Below are 21,192 nucleotides of genomic sequence, written 5' to 3'. Positions count from 1 at the left end.
TAAACTTTTCTATAGAGAGATAGTTTTTATTAAAGCGGCCGGTTTCTAATAATATTTAAAGAATTTAGAAATAGAGATTTTTATTATCTTATTTATTACTATTAAAAAGATTTTTATAAAGAAACTAGAGATTTTACATATAAATAAAAAAAATAAGATTAAAAAAACTTTTCTTAAGTAGTACTATGATCTAGTAGATATTTTTTTTAAGAAGAAATCTAATATATTATTTTTATTCTAGTATTATGACTATAAGATTTAACTAAAGAATAAAAATTTTCTAAATACTATTTCTTTTTATAAAATAATAATAGAAGAGTTGTAGGCCTTCTATAATTATATTATAAAAAATTTAGTTAAAGAATTTATTATATTAAGCTCTATATTTTTTGTATCTTCTATTCTAATAATCTAAAAATTTAAAAAAAGTTTCTATTTTTATATAGACTATTAAAAACTAAATATTTTAATTAAAAAGGACTTATATCCCCTGCTTTTTATTAATAAAATAATAGATTATTTATATAATATAAAAATATTTATTAAATTTAATATATATTAAAGCTTTTACTGGATTAGAATAGATCTTATTTTAAAAAATCTTATAATTTTTAAAATATAATATAATTTATTTAAATATTAAATATTTTTATTTAAATTTATTAATAGACCCACTACCTTCTAATAACTTATTAATAAAGTTTTAATAAAGTATTTAGATAAATTTATTATAATTTATATTAATAATATATTAATTTATAGTAATAATATAGCTGAACATGAGTTATATATATATTTAATATTTAAAAAATTATAAACTACAGGCTTATAGATTATTATTTATAAATATAAGTTTTATATTATAAAGATTAAATTCTTAGGGTTTATTATTACCACTAATAATATCTAGATAGATTTAATAAAAATTATTATTATTACTAAATAGGCAATTCTAATAACTATATAAAAAATTTAATTATTCTTAGATTTTTATAACTTCTATTAAAAATTTATTAAAGTTTATAATAAAATAGCACGGCCCCTAACATAACTAATTTAAAAAAATATTATTTTTAATTAGAATTATAACTGTACTAAAATTTTTAAAATATTTAAAAAAATATTAATTTTAATTTTTATTCTAGCCTACTATAATCCTATGTTTTCTATTTATATTGAGATAGACGCTACTAATAAAATTATTATAAAAGTATTTTTATAGTTAACAGATAAAATCTGGTACCTAATAATTTATTATTCTAAGATTATATTTTCTATAAAATATAATTATAATATTCATGATAAAGAGTTACTGGTAATCATTCGTGCTTTAAAAGAATAATAACTAGAATTAAAAGAACTCTAGTATATAAATTATTTTAGTATTTTAATTAATTACTAAATCTTAGAATATTTCATAACTACTAAAAAACTAAATATTTATTAAGTATAGTAGGCTAAATTTTTTTTTAATACTATTTTTTAATCCAATTCTACCCCGGGAAGTATAATATCTTAATAAATATATTAATTTATAAAAATAGTAATAAATAAGTCCTAATATAATATTATAAGTAAATCTTATTATTTCTAAAATATTTAGAGAATAAAGTATATTTTTATTTATTAATTTCTAAATTATTAACAGTCCTCGCCCCTATACAGGAATATCTATAAATTATAGATTAATTTTTAATAATTAATTAAAATTATTTTTTCCTAGAGTCTTACTAAGAAAAAACCCGTTGTAATAAAGAAGGATATATTCTAAAAAATAAATTTTTATTTTTTAATAATTTATTAATAATTCTAAATAATGGAAATCTATATATTTAATTATTAAATAAAATTTATTATTAACTATTATTTATTTACCCAGGCTGAATAAAGATATTAAATCTTATAAAATACTGATATTACTGGAATACTTAGAACTAAAATATATATTATTATTTAAATAACTATTTAATCTATAAATAGAAAAATATAAGATAGAATCTTTTTCTAGGATTTTTATAATCTTTATTAATTCTAGACCGCCTAGAATAATATTTATTAATAGATTTTTAGATATTTCCAAAGGACTATTATAGTTTTAATACTATATTTATTATAATAGACTAATTAAGTAAATAAATTATCTTAATATTATATATAAAGATTATATTTATATAAGATATAATCTAATTTTTTTTAAAGTATATATATTTTTAATTAAGATCTCCAAATATAATTATATTAGATTAAGAAAGATAGTTTATATTAGAATTTTAAAATAAGTTATATCATATATTATAGGTAAAATTTAAATTTTTAGTAGTATATTATCTTTAAATTAATAAGTAAACTGAAATTATGAACTAGTATATAGTATAAAAATTTATTTTTTTCATAAATTATTATTAAAATAATTAGTTAGAACTTTTATTATTAATTAATTTTATTTTTATAATTCTACTCTAGGAGTTTATAAGACTATTATTTTTTATAATTAAATAAAAATATAAGCTTTATATCTTCTTTAACTAGATATTTCTCTAGATTTTTATTATAAATATTATTAACTAATAGTAAGCCCAAGTCCTAACCTACTATATAAAATAGATATAAAAGTTAATAAAGGAAGATATATAGGCTATCTAGTAAATTTAAACTTATATAACTAACTAATAATATTAATTTATAAATTTTAATATTAGAAACGAGGTTTATATAGATATTAGAAACTAGTATTAAAGGTAATTATTCTAGAAATTATTAAAAAATTAATATAGTCTAATAATTATTACTAAAAAAATTAGTTACACATTCTAAATTTAATTATTTAATAATATAAAAGTTTATTCTATTTTTTATCTTGATAAACTCTGCCTTCGCGGTACTCTAGAGCCGCTGTCTAGATAAATCTTAAATTAAATTTTTTTAATTAAGATTAATAATTATACTAAGTAAAAAATAGAATAAATTTTAAAAAATTATTTATAGATAGGAACTCTGTAATACCACATTAAGTAAATAAATTCTAATAAAAATAATTACGAGTAGTATTCTACTAGTAATTTTAAAAATATATTTTTTTACTTATATAATTTTTATATCTATTATCTAGATTATTCTAGATTATCTAAATAACTTTCTATATAAATCACAGCCGTAGAGAATAATAAATTTACTATAGATTATAATAATAATAATATTTCTCTAATTAAAAATAGTTAGATCTAAATAAAGAGATAATATGATAGTAGCCTTATTTAGGGCCTTATTTAGAATTATATGATTATATTTATTTTATTTACTTTATTACTATTTTTTTAAGTAAGTATTTATAATACTTCTTATTTTCCTTTTTTTCTTCTTATACTTAAAGTTCTAGAGTAGTTAGCACCAATACGACCTTGTTGCTGTGTTGAACAGCCGTCTCAAATATAATTTTTAATCTAGTAAGTATAGTAGCAATATTTTTAAAATTTCTAATATATATTTTTTAAATCTTAAAGAATTTTCTTTTTCTAAGATGCGTGCTTCTGTACTAGTTAATTAATTAATTAATTAAAATAATTAAAAAATTTATTATAGATATTATAAATTTTATAAATAATAAGCTTACTATTCTCTAATAGATAGGAAGTGAAAAAGAAAAATAAGTATAAAAATTTAAGAAGATATTTTAATTACTTCTATTTAATTAAAATAGGATAAAAATAATTAATATTATTATAATTTTAGTACTGGATAAAGTTTTTAATAATTATATATAATTTAATAATATAATAAATTATAAAGTAAGTTGAATTCTATCAAGTTTTATAATTAAGAAAAAAATAATATATTAAAATAGATTTTAATTATTAAATAAACTAGAATTTCTTCTAGTATTAGAAACTAGTATTTATAAACTATATAATCTTTTAAATCTATATTTAAAAATTAAAATAAAATTATAAAATCTTATGGAAGTCTTCTATAGAAATTTTTTAGAAAAAAATATTTTAAAAATTTTATAGAAATTTTTTATAGGAGATTACTCTTATATATATCTTTTTATTTATTTAAGAAATATTAGAAGAGACTTCTAGATTTTTATTATTATTCTTTTATATATAATTAATAGTATTATTTATAGTTTTAATATAAAGTTTCAGAAAAAAGATATTTATAAAAAACTAAATAATATAAATAAGATAAGAGATATAATACTAGTTTTAAATGATTTTTATAAAATTAGAATTTATTAAAATATTATAAAGATAGGTACCCTGGCTGAGCTGAGTCTAGAGTTATAATATAATAAAATTAAATATTATATTATTATTATTTATATTATTATTATTTATATTATTAGTAGTTATACCTAATAGTTAATAGGTGAGTTTGTATTTCTATAAAACTTTTAAAATAATTTTAATTAAATTTTTACTAGTATAAGATTTAGATACTAGTTAAAAGTCTAGTAAAATCTTATAATAATCTATCTTTTCTATAAGGAAATATCTAGTTAAAATAAAAAATATTTTTTAATCTAGACTAATTTAGTAATTAATTATAATTAATATTTATCTAATATCTAGAAATCTTTATAATAAGTAAATATATATCTTTTTTAATAATTTTAGAAGATAATCTTTAATTTATATATGATAGAGAATACTAGGTTTTTAAAAGAGTACTAAAGTAGTAAAATTAATTATTTATTTAAATTAAATATATTTAATAATTTAAAATACTAGGTGACAGGTAATAAGAAAATATAAAATTTAATTAAGGAATTTTTTTATTATAGATTATAAAGATCTAAAGATATTTTTTAATATTAGTAAGAATAGACTTATTATAAGTCCTAAAATCCTAACTAAAGATAAGATCTTAGAGTAAATACTGTAGAGAATATAATAGATATAAATTTATTTATAAAACTTTTTAATTAGTATCTGTCTAATTATTTACTTAGAAATATTTAAAGATATTCATTTCTTATAGTTCTTACGAAGATAGTAATTTATAAAATTAGTCTTTAAATTATTAATTTTTAAATATTATAAAATATGTAAGTATATAATGTAATAAATATAAAAAATTTTATCTAAAAATAATATATATTCTTAAAAATTAATTTATATTATTACTATTTTTTCCTGACTGAAGTGAAATAGTGATTTTTATGCTTGAATATAAATTTAATTAAAAAAGATTATTTATTAGTATTTATAGAAAATAGAAACCTTTTCTTAAAGAGCTAGATATAAAATAATTTTCTAATATTTTATAATATATTTAAAATTGAGATTCAAGATGGAAGAAAAGGTATAAATTAAAAAACTAATTTTTATTTATAAATTATCTTAATTTATAAAGATCTAGGATATAAAAAAAATTTAATAGTATTCTTTAAAAATAAATTAAATAATTATATTTAATTTATAGTACTAAGTCTACTTATATAAGTAGTATAAAGAGAAAAAAGATAGAGATAAAATTTTATAAAAGTAGTATTATTTTTTTTTAAAATATATTTTTAAAAAAATCTAATCTATTATATTTTTATATATAATTAAAAGCGCTTATTAAATCTTATTTATAGATAAGATTTTATAGTAAATATTTAGTAAGTAGAATATCCCTTATAAAATAGATAATTAGAGTTTATAAGATAGAATAGATATAAATTATATAATAAATATTCTATCTTTAAAAATATAGGAAAGTCTTATAGAAGTTTTCTATAGATTTTATCTATATTTTATATATTATTATAGCACGGAGTAATTTTAATATTCTATAATTTTTAGAAAATATAAATTTTTAAATAAATTAAATAAATTAAATAAATTAAATAAATTAAATAATATAAATGGTCGCAACCTTATAAATAAATTAGAGTATTTTTAATATAAAATAGATATTTAAAGAGTAATTTAAATATTTAAAAGAAATAAATAAATTATTATCGATATAGAAAATTATTTCTATAGAAGATTTATAGGTTTTAATCTATTATTATTATAATATAAATACTTTATAAAAGATATATAATTAAAATAAAGTTATAAATATATATCTTTACTAATATTTTTTTATAAGATTAATTTATATTTAAAAAGCTAATTCTTACCAATACAAGCGATGATCTTAGATTAATTCTATAAAAATAAAATAAAAATAATCTTTCTTTTTTATTTAATTAATTTTTAAGGTCAAGAATACTTACTTTAATATATTTATAGACGATAATATAAATAGTCAGAGTAGATAAAGATTAATTTAAATATATTTTAATTATATTATAGTTGAAATAGATATAGCAGGTAAGTCTTAATATTAAGAATAGTTAAGATAGTTAATTATCTCTTTTTAAGCTATACCGCGGCCAGGTATAAAAATTTCCTTAACCTGACTGTTAATCTGATAGAAGGTATAAATTTTCCTATTAACCTGACCTGACCTGGCCGTTTGCCACTCTAACAGGAGTAAACTAATTTCTAGAAATAATATTTTAGATTTATAGTAGATCACAATTTCTTCTAAAATCTAATAAAATAGTCATAAGGTACTTTGTATTCCACGGGAATAATTAATTTAAAAAAATAGATTAGGTCCGTCCTACTCAAAACACGGGCACGTCTCTATTCTGGATCATCTAGATTATTAATACTAGTTAATGTTACTTTAGTATATCCATACTTCCTCCTCTTAGCATCTATCGCGCTAGGGCAGAAAGCCTAGTCAATTCCGATTTTTATAGTCAATAGAAGGATTAAGAATAATGTATAGATAATAAATCATTTCAAATACCTAGGTAAACGTATCCGAACACGATACACTGCGGCTCTTGTTTATTGCCCGGGCAAGATGGGATTTACTCTCTTCCGACTAGGAGAGACGGATGTTTGCGCGCTCGTTATACACAATGGATTAACGCCCAGCGGCTCAGCCGAAAGGGCAACTATCACTGATCTATCAACACAGGTTCTAATGTACATCTGCCGTATCTCTTTCGAGCCCATACATAGATCCTTTCAGTATATGGGGTATAAAGCTGAACGTGGGCAAGACTGATAACCAGTGTCTGACCGGTCCTAGTCGGTCAGATGCAACTTACTTAAACAACCTATTCCGTAGCTATCATTGAAATAGAGCAAAATGTAGAGGGGCGGCCACATTGCCAGACGCTCGTAATTCGCTTGAGAGAGGCACATCTTATTATTTTGCAACATCTAGCCCGGTCAAACGACAAGTGTGCGCCTGTCTTGTTAATCTGTAACATACGGGTTCATACAAGGTGTAGATGTTTCTTACAAGACGGAAAGTGTCTAGTGCCTGTGGCGCAGCGTATCGAAACAGTCCAGGGGCCACCCTTGTAATAGTATCACAAGAGTCAACAACATCGTCTGATGAAGGCGTACTACTTTGCGTATCCCGTACTGTCAGAATCATCCAGAGGCTTACTAGGATGCAAGGCTAATTTAACGTTCCAATTCGATATACAAGCTGCTTCTTCGTCGCATTTCTATCTGTGTGAAACGTCAGCTCAATCCGGAAGTCTTCAGATCTGCAAATAATACCGTGATAAACGTAGCCGCCCATGTACCATACAAGACACACATCGTGCTGTTAATCCTACCATCGAGAGTATTTCTCCATCTGTTTAGGTTTGCGAGCCCTGGAAGTAGATCCTAATCATGGGGCCTGTAACCTGGCCCCTACTGAGTAGGAGTTCTGTTTCTTCATAGTATGCATAGAGTGGGTCGAAGGTTTCTATACAATGGACTTTGATATCCGAAGGTTTCCTTCGAACTTGTTAGTTGTCCATAGCCCTTGTTTCGATATGTACTCGTCCGGTAAGGTCGTACCCTTAATAGCTAACTCGTCTTCCCAAAAATATTCCGTCGAGCAGCTTAACTCGAACTGCGACGGCGCACGGAGTATCCGCATCTTCTCTACATCAAGGGAGTATCTGTCAAAGTGCGCGTGTCTGTAATACTGCGTATTCTACCGCTTAACCTGGAAGGTTGCAAGGACTTAGATTCCTACAAATCTATGGAATTTCTCTATTGGGCTGACGTGCAACAATAGCTTAAATTCTTGGCAAGGAAGTCACATGCCTCGGAAAGAACAAATCGGCGTACTCATCCAGATTGAAATCCACGGATAGGGGAATAGTTCGCTGAGGGTTAGTGGGGAGGTCTCAGTGATACTGGCGATTTGTAGGTCGAGGTGACCATCAGTTACCAGAGAGTGAATTCAAGGTTCACCGATAGAGGGTCAGTGTAGCTGCAAAACTGGGTTCCACTAACTTCTGAATCTGTTGGCCAGACACATGTCCCATGTTTGGTCCCAGTCTTCGTGCCTGGACCAATAACACTGATTGAACTGGATACCATGTCTGCACATCCGATCAAGCCTTCCAACCATCGACGCTGGGTCGCTTTGGCCTAGATGCACTCTGAGCTGATAGCACATGGTATGGTCTGCAATATGCAGCATACCATAGAGCCTTCTGTGACCCCTCGCATTTGTAAGTTGCGCGAACCAGGAACCTGTCGCCCACGCGTGATGATGGGAGTCCACCACTCGCTGGCGCTTCTCTGTTCGCTGTTTCGTCTTCGGTGGGCTTAGCAGGAGTACATTAGCAGTATTAGCCGTTGCTGCCTTGAGTCTGAACGAGATGCTGACTATTCGCATCTTCATATTGAGCACAATGTTATCCTCTGTCTAATTCTCTGTAGAGTTCTGATCAGCGCCGACGGTTAGGATGGATTCGACATGCACCACGTTAGGACTCACTATTAGTCGCTTCCGCAGGGGTAGAAAGTGATGCTTACCTTTCCATCTTTCAAGCGCTGTTCAGCCTCTGCTTCTAGCCCCGGTGAGGACTACGCGCCAACTTTCTGAAGTGCTCTGGTAGGTCTTGTCGAGAAGGACTCCTGGAGCAGTACCACATGTGCCGGAATATCAGGTATATTTTGTAGCCTGCGGATAAGGGAACGGCTACGAAGGCGGCCCAGGCAGATATGCCACCATTGGTCTCGACGAGACTCGTAGTTCGCCTGGGGTGGAGTGATACAACCGAGGTTTGCTGGGGAAAGCCTAAAGAGTGCATATTGCCATTAAACGCAACAGGCCAGCGCATGAATGCCGCCAATCGATATAATGACGACACAAGAGTCCATACGCATCTTTTAAGTATCTAGGACACAACACTCGATTTCAGAGTCCCGAATATGCCAGACGTACCACTCTCGCGTCGGAATTCCATGATAATAAGCAAAGCTAAGAAGAGGAAAATTCACCGCGTCAACACTGGTTGCACTTACTCAGAGTAACAGGCAGACAGGGCGCGTCCAAAACAAAGGTCCCAATATGGTACCAGGAGGGTCCGCCACGAATTTCAATGTACTGTACTGTAGGCATTTTCTTGGCTTCTTCGACAGTGCGACAGATGAAGGAGTTTGAAGTGATCGAACTCCCTTCGCTTCAGAGTGACTAGCCGAGATTGCCAGAAGGGGGAGCCCTTTGCGAGTCTAAATAGTCTCAAAATATAGTTGCTTTATTCCATGATGTTAGTTAACAAATGCAGCCAGTGAGTCTTTAAAGAGTGTTCTCCGGGGACCCGCAAGGATCCTCAGAGCCAGTATGAGCTTCCTAAGATCTACAACCCTTCTCTACTACCATGGGTTAACTATGATATCACATCATCACTTCCGTGAGAACTTTGGCTTACGTCTACTTGCACGTACTGCGTGTCGACCATCACGCCAGCTATACCTACATGTTGCTCTGACTTTGTCCTGTGCTTGAGCCAAGGCTTCGGACAGCAGAGAATGATGCTTCTTGTAGTGTTTACGCATATCAGAATTAATCTGACATCCCTCTGTATTGTATAGATCAAACCGTCCAGGCTAGGTTTGACACAGCTAATCAACGCCGCGTCCTAATTTTCGAACCGAATCTTTTTACTTGATTATATTGATCTTCAGTACTACGTGTTTTGATACTGTAGGAACACATTGGCCATGTCCTTCTACCCAGTAGTTCGCTCAAAACCAAGAGCCAGAGATGTCTTAATTGGCTTGCGCAGTTGGCCGCTCTGAGGATCTCTTGACTTGAGATGACCGGAGTTCCTCACATGAACTTCTGGGCTTTGTGTAGTCTATCGCCAGAGGAAATCCACCAAAGCATTTGCCATGCTGGTGCAGCGTGGTAATCACATCATTTTCCTACTGGGGAAAGAGACCTGGTGGTAGTGTTGGGCTTTAGGGGAGCGTGGCGGGAAAGAGTGGACTGCGAGTGGAGAAGCGGGCAAGGGGGTGATTATTAGTTGGGGTGCAGTTTATTGAGGTTACTCGCTCAGGGCACTCGGTCTCCCGCTCACCCCATGCTCAGTGATCGCCTCAGGCTGCTCAGGGCGTGCTCAGATCTACCCAGTGAGCAAAAACCGGCGAAGGGTGAGCACTAAAACGGAAAGAGTAGGCCATCGACCGTCCTAGAAAATCTTGTAGGTATGCCTGCAAAGATTCTGTCCATGGTTTCTGTAATAGTCTATATATAAATTTCCGTTTTCATGGCAACAACTATCCGAAAATCAGAGATTTAATCCAATCCACCCCAAGTACTCCGTATATTCCCACAAACCTCCTAGCGACAGCCCCCCCCCACCCCTCACAGGGATGATATTTTCACTCAACCCAACCCAACAACCATCCTCTACCTCCCCCTGAAACGACATCACTTCCCCTCATCATTGTTCCAAGCATGACTAGTAACGTAACAACTTGTAAATCTTACCCGCCAAACATCCTAGGCTCTATCCGAATGCCCCGACAGGGCTGACGGGGCGAGGACCCGCCCGGGACATAGGGCTTAGTGTATCCATCCGTACGGGGTTATTCTGCCGAGCACCCGCGATGCCGGTTAGCCGGACAGCCAGCCAGCCAGCCAGATCGTAAATGCCTCAGTCTCACAGAAGATGGTACCGTGTGCCTTGGTAGATAGAGTTTCGTAGAGAGGTACAGAGTCGGCATGTTATTTTTAGTCAATTTTCTTGATTGGTGTTTCTGGAGAGGAAATACATGTAAATCCCATGTTTCCGATCAAAGGATGGTGGGTTCGTATTGCTTGCGACCGGACGTCTGATACGCGACCCTAGTTAAGTACCTAGATAATTGTGGAGGGGCTGATAATTCCGCGGGATTGTGTATGATTCACGGGATGCAGGATGGGGGTTGTATCGGCATACTTTCCACTACTGCAAGGATCGTACTTTTGTGATGAGTGATTAGATATGTCGTTTATATTAATTTAATCGATCTAGCTTAGCCTACCGCATCCCTGAACATGAGTTTCTGATTAGAAGTTATCGCCCATTTTTTTTCGATTGGCAAAGAAATGAACTGAGTATCGCTGCACCCCCTCCTTTCCCCTAGTAGTGAGTGCATATCGTACTTCTCCGTCCTACTTCAAAGCCCGTCAACATCAAACCTTCCCCCAAACCACAAAGAATATTTACGCCATATAAGGCGGCAGCACACACCCCCCCGACAAATCCTCATCGTCCATACTAGCACCCAAGTATACCCGTCCCTCCTCACACGACGAAACACCCCCCTGTCCCCGATCATACGACACATGCACCGGCACCTGAAGCTGGAAGCTCACATCCCGAGCCCCATCCACATCAATCGATATCAACAGACTATACCGTCGCGAGACATACGGATGGGTGAATGTCGGAGGAACATAGTCGTCGTTATCGAAAGTGAATATCAGATGGGCGGTTGATGCCCATATCACTGGTTGGTCTTGGTCTGTATATATTCACAGATTAGCGTCCCTGGTATTTGATGTGTGGGGAAAAGGGGGAGGGGGGCTTACTGAGTTGATGAGTATTCTCCCGTTCCCACGATGCAAGTCTTAATTTTCGAGTTTGAGTGGATCCGATTTTGATTGTATTTCCGAGGAGACGAAAGTTGTGAAGCTTGTTTGCTTCGAGTTGGATGGGGACGCGGGGTTGAGATGTCACGGAGAGAAAAGTCGTTGCGCGAAGGGTTGTCCGGATTTTGGCGAAGAGGTCGGGGGGAGTATGCGGTTGATTATGATGATGATGGTGTTTTGACGGGGCGAGACATTGATATCGCAGTTTTAGAGGGATGATTGTGAATGCTGTATTGAGGCGATTGAGGTGCAGCGGGGCGGGTTCTTCTGTCTCGACGGAGAGGTAGTATAGATCACGCAGTGACAAGAGGTCACGAACGCGATTAGAGGATTGAAGGGTATATTCGCGAGGAAAATCGCCGATGCATACCGGCGGGGGACATTCGTGAGCTGGCGCGAATGTCACGGGAAATTGGTCTTCGGCGATGCATCCGCTTTGGTCGAAGAGGCGGGCTTTCAGGCAGTATTCGATACGGCATTGGCCGTGGAGAGTGAGGTCGTTGGAGTCGTAGACGGATAGTGGTTTCAATGAGAGGGATGGAGGGAGGGAAACGCTGGTTTCTGTATTAGATGAGGTAGGGTCGGCCGTTTGGGGAATGTTGAAGTGGAAGGGGTGGATGAAGGTCTGGGAGGGTGGACGGGTGGTGGGAGATTGAATTTGGGAGAGCTCGCGGATGTCGGATGCGCGGAGGAGCTGAAGTGGTTAGGATGGGATGCGAAATGAAGGGTGGTAGTGGAGCTTCTCACAATGAGGTTCTTGGCCATTCGAAGGAGTTGGGTTGAGATGTTGAGATGGATGGATGTGGACAGCTTGCCTGCATTGCCATTTAGTCTTGAACAGGAGGCTTGGGTGTAGTCTGTACCCTCAAAGATAACCTCCACGAGATACTCTGCAGGAGTTTCGGTGGTATCTTTGGCATCGTCCATTGAAATGACGACGTCACCACCAAGATAGCCGTCAGTGATGATTTGTTTTGCCTTGTCGGAGCTTGCTGCTGTGCTATTCGTGTATGTAGAATTTCGTGCCAGTAAATGGCTGACCTCAATGTGTACCTTGGGTGCCATCTTGCCCACATAGGAGCTTGGTTTCAATACCCTGTTGGAGCTTAAACGATATTATTAAAAAAGCACCATACTCTCCTCTGCAGGTGCGTTCTTTCAACAACAGGAGTATCTAGGCATTGATCGCCTGAATGGAGCTGGAGATCACCCTGACATTTTAAAATGAAGGACGCGGCTTGCTCAGGCAAGATAATTGAGCAGTGACGAACATGGCGGCGCGTCTTATTTTATTCCAGATCCAGGTGGCAAGCGGGAAAATAAAGCCAGCCACGCACGGCGATCAGCAGATGCATGAGGTTTCAAGCAGACTACGAATCAATGCAGACTAGCTAAATTGTATGAGTCCGATTTCGGCATAGGCTAGCACTGCTTCTTCATGCTCAACACATGCATCTAACCTCCATCCCTAGGACCAGGAAAGTTTATACGGAAACCAAGTCCCATGAAAAATGTCCAGTTGACGACAAACATCCGCTGAATCCGTGGCAATGCTCTAACGCGTACTAGCGCATCCCCTACAGCGGACTCCGGAGACCCCAACCCCAACCCCAACCCAAGGCTTGTATTTATTGTCAGCGTATCATGTGGCCAGAAAGCACGGACGACCTTCCTCGCCTGGAACTTCCAAGGCCCGAACCAGGATAATTGATAGGTTCCCCTCACGATAGGGCTGAAGGTGGAGCGGGAAATGAGGGATTTGTTTAGTTGGTGGCCCCACCGCGGAGGTTTGTTGCAGTTTTGCATTTGCAGAGAATTGTTCCGTCCAAGTCCCAATTGACAATTTCCACATCGCCATGTTAGGAACTCGGGAATCTGAGATAGCAAGGTAAACGTAAGCTGTCTCAAAAACCGTAAGACCTAGCTGCTAATTTTACTCTGCCCGCAGCTGTGAGCTGACCCCGTCACACGCCCGTCATCCTGTAAACATTTCGGGCCAAATCCTGGAATCTTAGCTCCCCATCCAAGCTTTGGCTAGTGAATAGTCCAAAGCTTAGCAGACGTGGCCATAACAGGCATGTTCTTGATTGGAGGTGAATGATGTGGGTCTTGTATGATGTCTCAGGAGTCAATGGAGGATGCAGTTAGGCATCCTTCATTTCCAGGCCGGTAAGCTGAGGGCTGATGGCCGGTCGCGGGTATTCGGATCTGGCTATCCGGGAGGGAACAAAGTCTTATCGTAATTTATAAGTCGAGGATTCATGGGTATGCTGAGAATAAACCCAACATAAATTGTTTCTGCTCATTCAAGAGAGATGAGAGCGCTTGTGTTGAGATGTTGTAATTTCTTAATACTACTCTGGAGAAAGGCAACTGAATCTGGCTTTGTCTAGCTATTCAATACATAGGTAACAAGAATGATACAGAGAAGATACATGTTTTGGCGGTGTTGGATGTCCAAGACTCACTCAAGCACTAGCACTGGCAGAAGGCATGGCACCCGTGGGAACAGCACCCGAAGACATGGCATCGGAAGGCGCACCGCCCGAGCCACCAGAACCACCACCCATGGCCGCACTGTTCGAGTTCTCGTGACCACCAGTCTCATCGTAGTAAGCAGCAATGCTGTAGTACGAGTTATCAGTGTAGTCAGCGGTGGTGTTAATACCAATCTGAATCCACGCGAACAAGCCATCCTCGATGCGGTCGCCAAGGTACAGGAACTCCGGGAAGGGATCATAGTCGCTGGAGGCCTGCAGCACACTCCACATGTCGTCCGCGTTGCTGGTCACGTCCTGGGTGTTGGTGGTGTAAGGGTAGGTGTTCTCGACGGCAGTGCGCAGGACCTCGTTCCAGAACAGCTGACCGATGTGAGCGACATTGCCGGTGCCCACCTCGAGGGTGCCGTTGTTGCGGTTGATGGTGGAGTTGAGGTGCGTCAGGAGGTGAGTGTGGGTGGCGCGACCGTCGTAGTGACCGGGGAAGATGGTCGAGAAAGTGACCACACCGTCCTCGTCAGTTTCCTGGATACCACGGAGGTAGGTCGAGTCCCAGCCGTCCGCGGCGTAGTTGCCGCTGGTGGAGATACCACTACTGACTTAGTGAATGAACGAGTGAAGGTTTGGAAGACATACCTGTAGACACCGGTGGCGTTGGCATTCCAGATGTCAACGAGGGCTCCCTGGACCGGGAGACAGGTGTTGACATCGATGTACTGCACCTCGAGGAAGACATCAACACCATCACAGTACTGCTCTTCCACGACGTTCTGGCGGATGACTTCACCCCAGACGTAGTAGGGTCCGTCGGTGATAGTGGGAGTCAGGATGGAGCTCGTGTTGGCACCGAAGATGTCGGCCTCGGAGGTCTCGGGAGAGAATTCGAGGATGCCAGTCTTGTTGTGGTTGATGGCTTCCCATTTCTCGAGGGCAGCGAGGTTACGACGCCACTTGTGGGAGGCTAAACCAGTTAGCTATGTAACAATGCGACGGTAGTCACTTACCAGCAGTGATGCCCCTCTTGGAGCGCAGCTCGCGAGCAGTGTTGGCCCGACGGGAGATCGTGCGCTGCTGGACCTGCTTGGCCTGCTGGGTGTTGGAGCAAGAATCAACTCCCTGCTTGCCGCGGGCAGCCAGGGCATCGCGAAGGCGAATCTCCCGCTTCACAGCCTCGTGGTCATGTTTCTCGCCGGGGTGGGCGAAGGCCAAAGTGGCCGCGGTGAGAGTGAGAAGTTTGGAGAAGTGCATTGCGATGATTTTGATGATTGGATTGTGAGTTGATGGCTCTCAATAGCGGCTGCTGCTCGCTTTATATCCTCCAGATTGAGGCATCTTTGTAGCCGCGTCATCAGTCCCATCAGTTAGCTGCCGTCTACCGTCTCAGCCGTTCTTGTTCTATTCAATGGATTCTACTATACCGTAGCCAGGACTCATCGCGTACCCTGGCGGCAGTTGAGGAGCCCTAAACCTCCGCCAGACCCGGCCAGCCAAGGGCAGGGTCTTGGCGCCGCGTACGTGGATCCGCAGCGGAGAACGGAAGCTCAAGGAAACATGAACCCTGGGCGGAGGGAATCGACATCCGCTACGAATCAAATCCATCGAATTAGTACACCTGGAATCTCTGACGTTATCAGATCAGGGATCCGGCCAGTGTCCGTCGGTCTGGGGTATTTTCAGGGCTTGGCTGTTGCTTCCGCGGTTCTGTCGGAAGGGTTAGGGGTTTCATCTGTCAGGCCAAGGCTGCCCCAGGCACTATATCGTGCACAGGATTCGTAATCCTTCGGTGAAGAGAGCACGGGGTTTTCTCGGCCTTGGATTGGCAGGTTTTGGATGCCTGTTTTCGACAGAGTCTGAGTGATTCTACTGGCGACGTACTTCACAAGGTAAATGGGATATTACTCGCCCACATCGGGGCGCTGAAAGTGCTCAGCCGCGGCATGGTGTTTAGGCCAAGACGTGTCGCAAGTCGTTGCGGATAGCTTCTTTTCTTCCCAAAACGGCAATGATTGCTGGCGGGGCTGCCGCTTAGTCATTACACTTTGGCTAGTTAACTAACTACCACTGGGCGATCCGTCGGGCGGCCCTTTCAGGCTGATGACGCACCTGCCATTCGTAATCCTGGTTCCTGCATCCACATATCCCGAGTTCCTCCCGTCCCTGCGGCTTGTGCACGATCTCACATCTGCAGTTCAGCCAGTTAGATTGTTGTTTTTGTCACGTTGCGTCCTTTGGTGAGTGGCGCAGTACAGCATGATGATGAGTCGATTCGCTGACAGATGGAGACCTCCCTGGTTGCACCAGGAATCATTTTCTCGTTGGCTCCCATGGTTCGCAGAGGGCAGTGATTGGTATAACAACGGGAACCCCTATTCAAAGGCCCTTTCCCGGGACTATAAGGCCTCCATATGAGACTGCGGGGAAGCCAGACGGTAGTTCAGTCGCCTTATCGCCAAATTGGATCTTCAGACTGCAGCATTCACTGCCAAAGACTGGGTAGAGCCATGCTGTACTTTGCTCTCGGCGCATTTCACGGTAAACAAAGCAAAGAGGGAACTCCTGTCAGGACAGGCAGTAGATTACTCATCTGCAACCGCAAAGAGTATGTCTCTCTTTGTGTCTGGTAAGGCGGGGGTGTCCCGTGACAAACTTTAACACGAGAAATGCTTCTGGGCGCCTTACAGGCGGGGAATCTCAGTCCACCGATGTCATCAGGGATGCCTGCCAATATATAGGCTCCTCAATCTTGGTCCGGGATGCTGACCCTGCGCGAGCTGTCAACTGCTCCCACTCCATCACTACGCAGATCAGATCCCCGCGATGGGCCAACCCTCCCAGTTCGAATTTCACCTTGCGGACAGGCTAGGCTACAGCCTGGGCCATGACAGCGCCGCAGGATTCCGTCTGAACGGGATGTTCTACTTCTGGAAACAAACGCTGGGCTTCAACCTCCATCCCACGATCGCAGGAGCCCTACGGACCCCGAACCCTCGCATCGCCGATGTGGCCACCGGCACGGCCATCTGGCTGTTAGACCTGGCCAGAGAACGTCCGGATACATTCCTGGAAGGGCTGGATATGACGCTCGAGAAGGCGCCCGCGGTCGAATGGCTCCCGGCCAATATCACTTTGCGGGAATGGAACCTGCATGATGAGGTGCCCCCGGAGCTCGAAGGGAAATTCGATGTCGTGCATCTGCGGCTGCTCATCATCGTGGTTGAGAACGGTGACCCATCGCCGATCATCCGCAAAGTCGCCCGGATGCTGAAGCCCGGAGGATGGATCCAGTGGGATGAATATAGCCTGCAAGGGATGCGGGTTGTTAAAGCCAGACCGGAGGTGAAAACGGAAGCGTTAGAGTCACTCGGTCAGTTCTGGGATGCCAACGGTCGACAGGACTGGGTCGATCATCTCCCGGATAGCTTGGAGAAAGAGGGATTCACCAGGACGCAGATCACTTATTATGGGCCGCTCCTGGAGTATCTCAGGGCTGAAGACGAGGCGTTTATCGTGACGTGTGAAGAAACCGCCCATACCCTGGCCTCTAAGGGACAGGTCGACGCGGCTAAAGATCTTTATCAACTGGCTCAGCAGGGGTCGTTGGAGATTTTAGCTGGTGCGGCACTTGCCACTAATAAGGTGGTGTGTATTGCTCAGAAGCCGGCTGCAATGGTGCATAGGAATGCCGCTGGGCCAGAAGGTGCAAGGATGCAGTGATAGACCGTCTGGACGGCCTAACAGATAGTTCGCAGTGGCGAGATACTTGATTTCGAACAAGTCTAGAATTGTTACTATCGCTGCAAATAAGGGCCCAATCTAGTTATCGCACTTGGAGTGCGAAAACATCGTATCAGTCATTCCAGCTACATTTTATCCTGACTCTTCAACAGCTCCCACCAATGCGGCTACAAGAACTGCCTCTGCAACCCCAACGTGTCCGCCAAATACGACCGCCAATCTTCCTCCAACCGTCCCAGATCCTCCTTATCCACATCCCCTAGCGCCTGCACAATCATCGACCCAAGATACGTATCCTCATCCTCCAACGGCCTCGAGATCTTCAACCACCGCGACCCAGGAATCGCATGAAGCAGATCCCCCTCCACACACTGCTTCTCCAGCTGCTTAAAATCACCACTCCCACAATGAAACGAACAAGTCAATAGATACCGATCGCGCCCTGAACCAACCATTAGCCCCAACCCACCCCCCTTACTCCCAAACAGGAAAACATACCCAACCCCCCATCCTCCCCATTCCTCAACACAAAACTCTGTTGAAACAACCTCGTGTCAAAATCCGCCACCTCCAAACACGACTTCGTCGTTCCGAGAAGGGTATGTGTCTTGGGAATCCTCGCAAAGTTCTCCGGCTGCATGAAATCCAAATCGTCACATTGGTAGGCGGCGAGCCAGCGATACGGTTTATTCGGGCTGATGGCTTGGTAGAATGCTCCGCGCGAGACGGAGCCGGTTTGGAGGACGTCCGGGACGTGGTAGTCTTGGTACCATTGGCGGAAGGCTTCGTCTTTGATGGTCGGGTCTTTGAGGCGGGATTGGGCGTAGAGCCAGAATTGGGGGGCGGACATGGTTGTTGTTGGTTATGGGGTTGGGTTGTGATGAAGGTGGAAGATGGGTGGGTTTTGTGGGGGTGGTATGTTTGGCTGGTAGATATATTGAAGGTCTGTCAATCGTTTCCGTCCTAGGTGCTAGGGAAGGCGGGTTATTTGATATATTGACCTGGATGTGCCCTATCAGAGGCCTTGAGACGTCATATCGACTGGTTCCTGGTTTCCTCTACCAAGGCCCTGCAGGGGATTAGCAGGGCACAAGAATATAGGCATTCCAACCAATGTCTCGTTTTCCAGGAATCAGATGTCAGTGATACCCTTGTAAGCTTATCCTTGGTGTTCTAAGAGGGCCACGTTTTAAGGAATCTATCAGTACAGCAAGTTCCCATTCTCCTCAATGTTATGCATACGATCTTCATCAAACTTGAGGGTTTCTACACGGACATTCGTCGCTTCAAATCGGCTCAAATTCATACGCACATAGATTTTCCAACTTGTTAGTCAAGCAGTTCTATTGGTCGTACAGTCATTCAGCTATAACGCGCCCTATCTAATTCCCAAGCTGCCGTCTCATCACGACAGGCGCATCTGTCAAACAGGTGACACATCATCATTGAACCTCGACTTGCATGAATATTCAATATCAAGTCCAAATTAATTACCAGTGCAGGGCATCTATTTGTGACAGCGCAATGAAACATATAACATAACAACTATTGCCAAAAGCCACAGCTTGACATTTAACCAGCCAGGAATTTCCACAGACAGTAACAGAAAAGCAGTCACCAGACCTACGGATAATTAACCTTTCGACAGCCGTGTTGCAAACAGGCTGCTGTAACCATATATTTAGCTTCAGCTCTTTCATGACTGAGGAAAGAAACCCTCGAACTTTGAGAATATTACTACCTCACGTAATGGCTATCACGATACTGGGTTGTTTCAATCGGTCGCATCGCCGGCCCTTGACTTGCATAGTGAAGCAGTGTCAAAATGTCGAGGTGACCGGATGCGATCTGTCTAAAGTTCTACACTGAGGGGATGGAGAGATGTGATGGTTCGATGTTATGCGACCGATATACCCTGATCGTATGAGTTATGGACCTCATAAAGGTACGAGATATGGTATTCCTCGTGTACTGCGAGTAGAATTCAACTCCAGTGGGACATTGATCAAGCAGCTCTCTCGGAGGCGACCGAACAAATATTATGCATTTGGCCTAATTCACAAGGAATGAATTTCAGGACATCCGACCACGCTTATCGTGTTGAGCCTTCCCGCAATACGAGGATTCTATGTTGATCGACGTGGCTTCTCTTGGCCGCCGAAAACAGTCTGACTCGCGGCAGTGGCTGAGATGGATCACAATTGATTAGCTGGGGATGACTTACAGCAGAGCCTGCCTTGGCGGTAGCCTTATTGCAATATGTTTCAGTCTCCAATCATTCTGTGTAACCTGTCCAGTCTGTTGAATGTTACACGGAAGACCAGACCCAACCATAGTCAATCTGCCGGTTGAGCGACACGGTTGGGACTTTTGGCCCGTGAATTTCCAGGGACTAGGCATCTCATGCAGTTCAAAATGAGAGGCTCTTGTGACTCCTAGCCAATAGATTCAATAGATTCCATTCACTTGTATTCGACTATCACTTGCATGCCATTTCCCGGATGTTGTGGAAAGCCAGGGATACTGGTTTGGAGCTTACCGCTCCATGAGAACACCACTTGCCTATTCCGTTGGTTGTCTACGTTTAGGCTCTGCTGATGCCTTCTTCGCTTGGAATCTTCTGACTCATCCATGATGCCATGTTAGGCGTGCTGCCGCAGAGTATCTGTCCCTCTCACAAGGCCGACGCATGGCAGCCCCGCCATGCCAAGACCCGGAAAGTTCAACCCAACCTCAGGTTCAAAGCTTTCGCGAAGATTCATTTTCATGTGATAGAATGCACCTCGCTCCGGGGGAGACAACCCCGACGAGGGTTTGTTTGACCAGCACGGCTGACGGCCATACCGCGATTGGACCAACCGGCTGGGCGCGGTCATCTGCAAGCTTCAGGAGCGGTTGGAAGCTTTGGGCGGCGCGCCACGTCGGATAGATCGGCGCCACCTACGTTTCCTCGATCAGATGAATGGCTGCCAAGGGTGCCAATGCGACATAAGCAACCAATGACCCGGATTTCACTCTGATTATTCAC

The 21,192-nt window shown here is 39.5% G+C and overlaps 4 protein-coding genes across 4 annotated transcripts; 1 reads left to right on the top strand and 3 right to left on the bottom strand.

Moving 5' to 3' along the window:
- Positions 1-11,339: 11,339 nt before the first annotated feature.
- BO80DRAFT_427322 (uncharacterized protein) lies at positions 11,340-13,191 on the bottom strand. Its single transcript, XM_025719977.1, has 4 exons — positions 12,795-13,191; positions 12,679-12,746; positions 11,872-12,625; positions 11,340-11,804 (listed from the first exon to the last, which is right to left on the bottom strand). The coding sequence occupies exons 1-4, from the start codon at positions 12,994-12,996 to the stop codon at positions 11,503-11,505; spliced, it is 1,326 nt and encodes a 441-aa protein (XP_025572823.1). The 5' UTR covers positions 12,997-13,191; the 3' UTR covers positions 11,340-11,502.
- A 1,208-nt stretch (positions 13,192-14,399) lies between these two features.
- Positions 14,400-15,677, bottom strand: BO80DRAFT_479690 (intradiol ring-cleavage dioxygenase; the record flags this gene model as incomplete). The annotated part of the gene is made up of 3 exons (XM_025723310.1): positions 14,400-15,021; positions 15,066-15,390; positions 15,434-15,677. 3 exons carry the CDS (start codon positions 15,675-15,677, stop codon positions 14,400-14,402), a joined length of 1,191 nt encoding a protein of 396 aa, XP_025572822.1.
- Positions 15,678-17,197: 1,520 nt separating this feature from the next.
- On the top strand, positions 17,198-18,143 carry BO80DRAFT_466934 (UMTA methyltransferase family protein; the record flags this gene model as incomplete). The annotated part of the gene is made up of 1 exon (XM_025722817.1): positions 17,198-18,143. Exon 1 carries the CDS (start codon positions 17,247-17,249, stop codon positions 18,141-18,143), a length of 897 nt encoding a protein of 298 aa, XP_025572821.1. The 5' UTR covers positions 17,198-17,246.
- Positions 18,077-19,044, bottom strand: BO80DRAFT_157641 (uncharacterized protein). Its single transcript, XM_025713837.1, has 2 exons — positions 18,663-19,044; positions 18,077-18,606 (listed from the first exon to the last, which is right to left on the bottom strand). The coding sequence occupies exons 1-2, from the start codon at positions 19,012-19,014 to the stop codon at positions 18,332-18,334; spliced, it is 627 nt and encodes a 208-aa protein (XP_025572820.1). The 5' UTR covers positions 19,015-19,044; the 3' UTR covers positions 18,077-18,331.
- Positions 19,045-21,192: the final 2,148 nt, after the last annotated feature.

This window comes from Aspergillus ibericus (assembly GCF_003184845.1).
Source record: "Aspergillus ibericus CBS 121593 unplaced genomic scaffold BO80scaffold_35, whole genome shotgun sequence".
Lineage (NCBI taxonomy): Eukaryota > Fungi > Ascomycota > Eurotiomycetes > Eurotiales > Aspergillaceae > Aspergillus > Aspergillus ibericus.
The sequence above is the reverse complement of the archived record's forward strand: the minus strand, read 5'-3'. Positions and strand labels throughout refer to the sequence as shown.

Coding starts and splice junctions, on each gene's coding strand:
- BO80DRAFT_427322 (XM_025719977.1), bottom strand. CDS start 12,996: ATGGCACCCAAGGTACACATTGAGGTCAGCCATTTACTGGCACGAAAT. Junction 12,747..12,794: donor CGTGGAGGTTATCTTTGAGG/GTACAGACTACA, acceptor ATGGCAATGCAG/GCAAGCTGTCCACATCCATC. Junction 12,626..12,678: donor GAATGGCCAAGAACCTCATT/GTGAGAAGCTCC, acceptor TAACCACTTCAG/CTCCTCCGCGCATCCGACAT.
- BO80DRAFT_157641 (XM_025713837.1), bottom strand. CDS start 19,014: ATGTCCGCCCCCCAATTCTGGCTCTACGCCCAATCCCGCCTCAAAGAC. Junction 18,607..18,662: donor TGGGGAGGATGGGGGGTTGG/GTATGTTTTCCT, acceptor TGGTTGGTTCAG/GGCGCGATCGGTATCTATTG.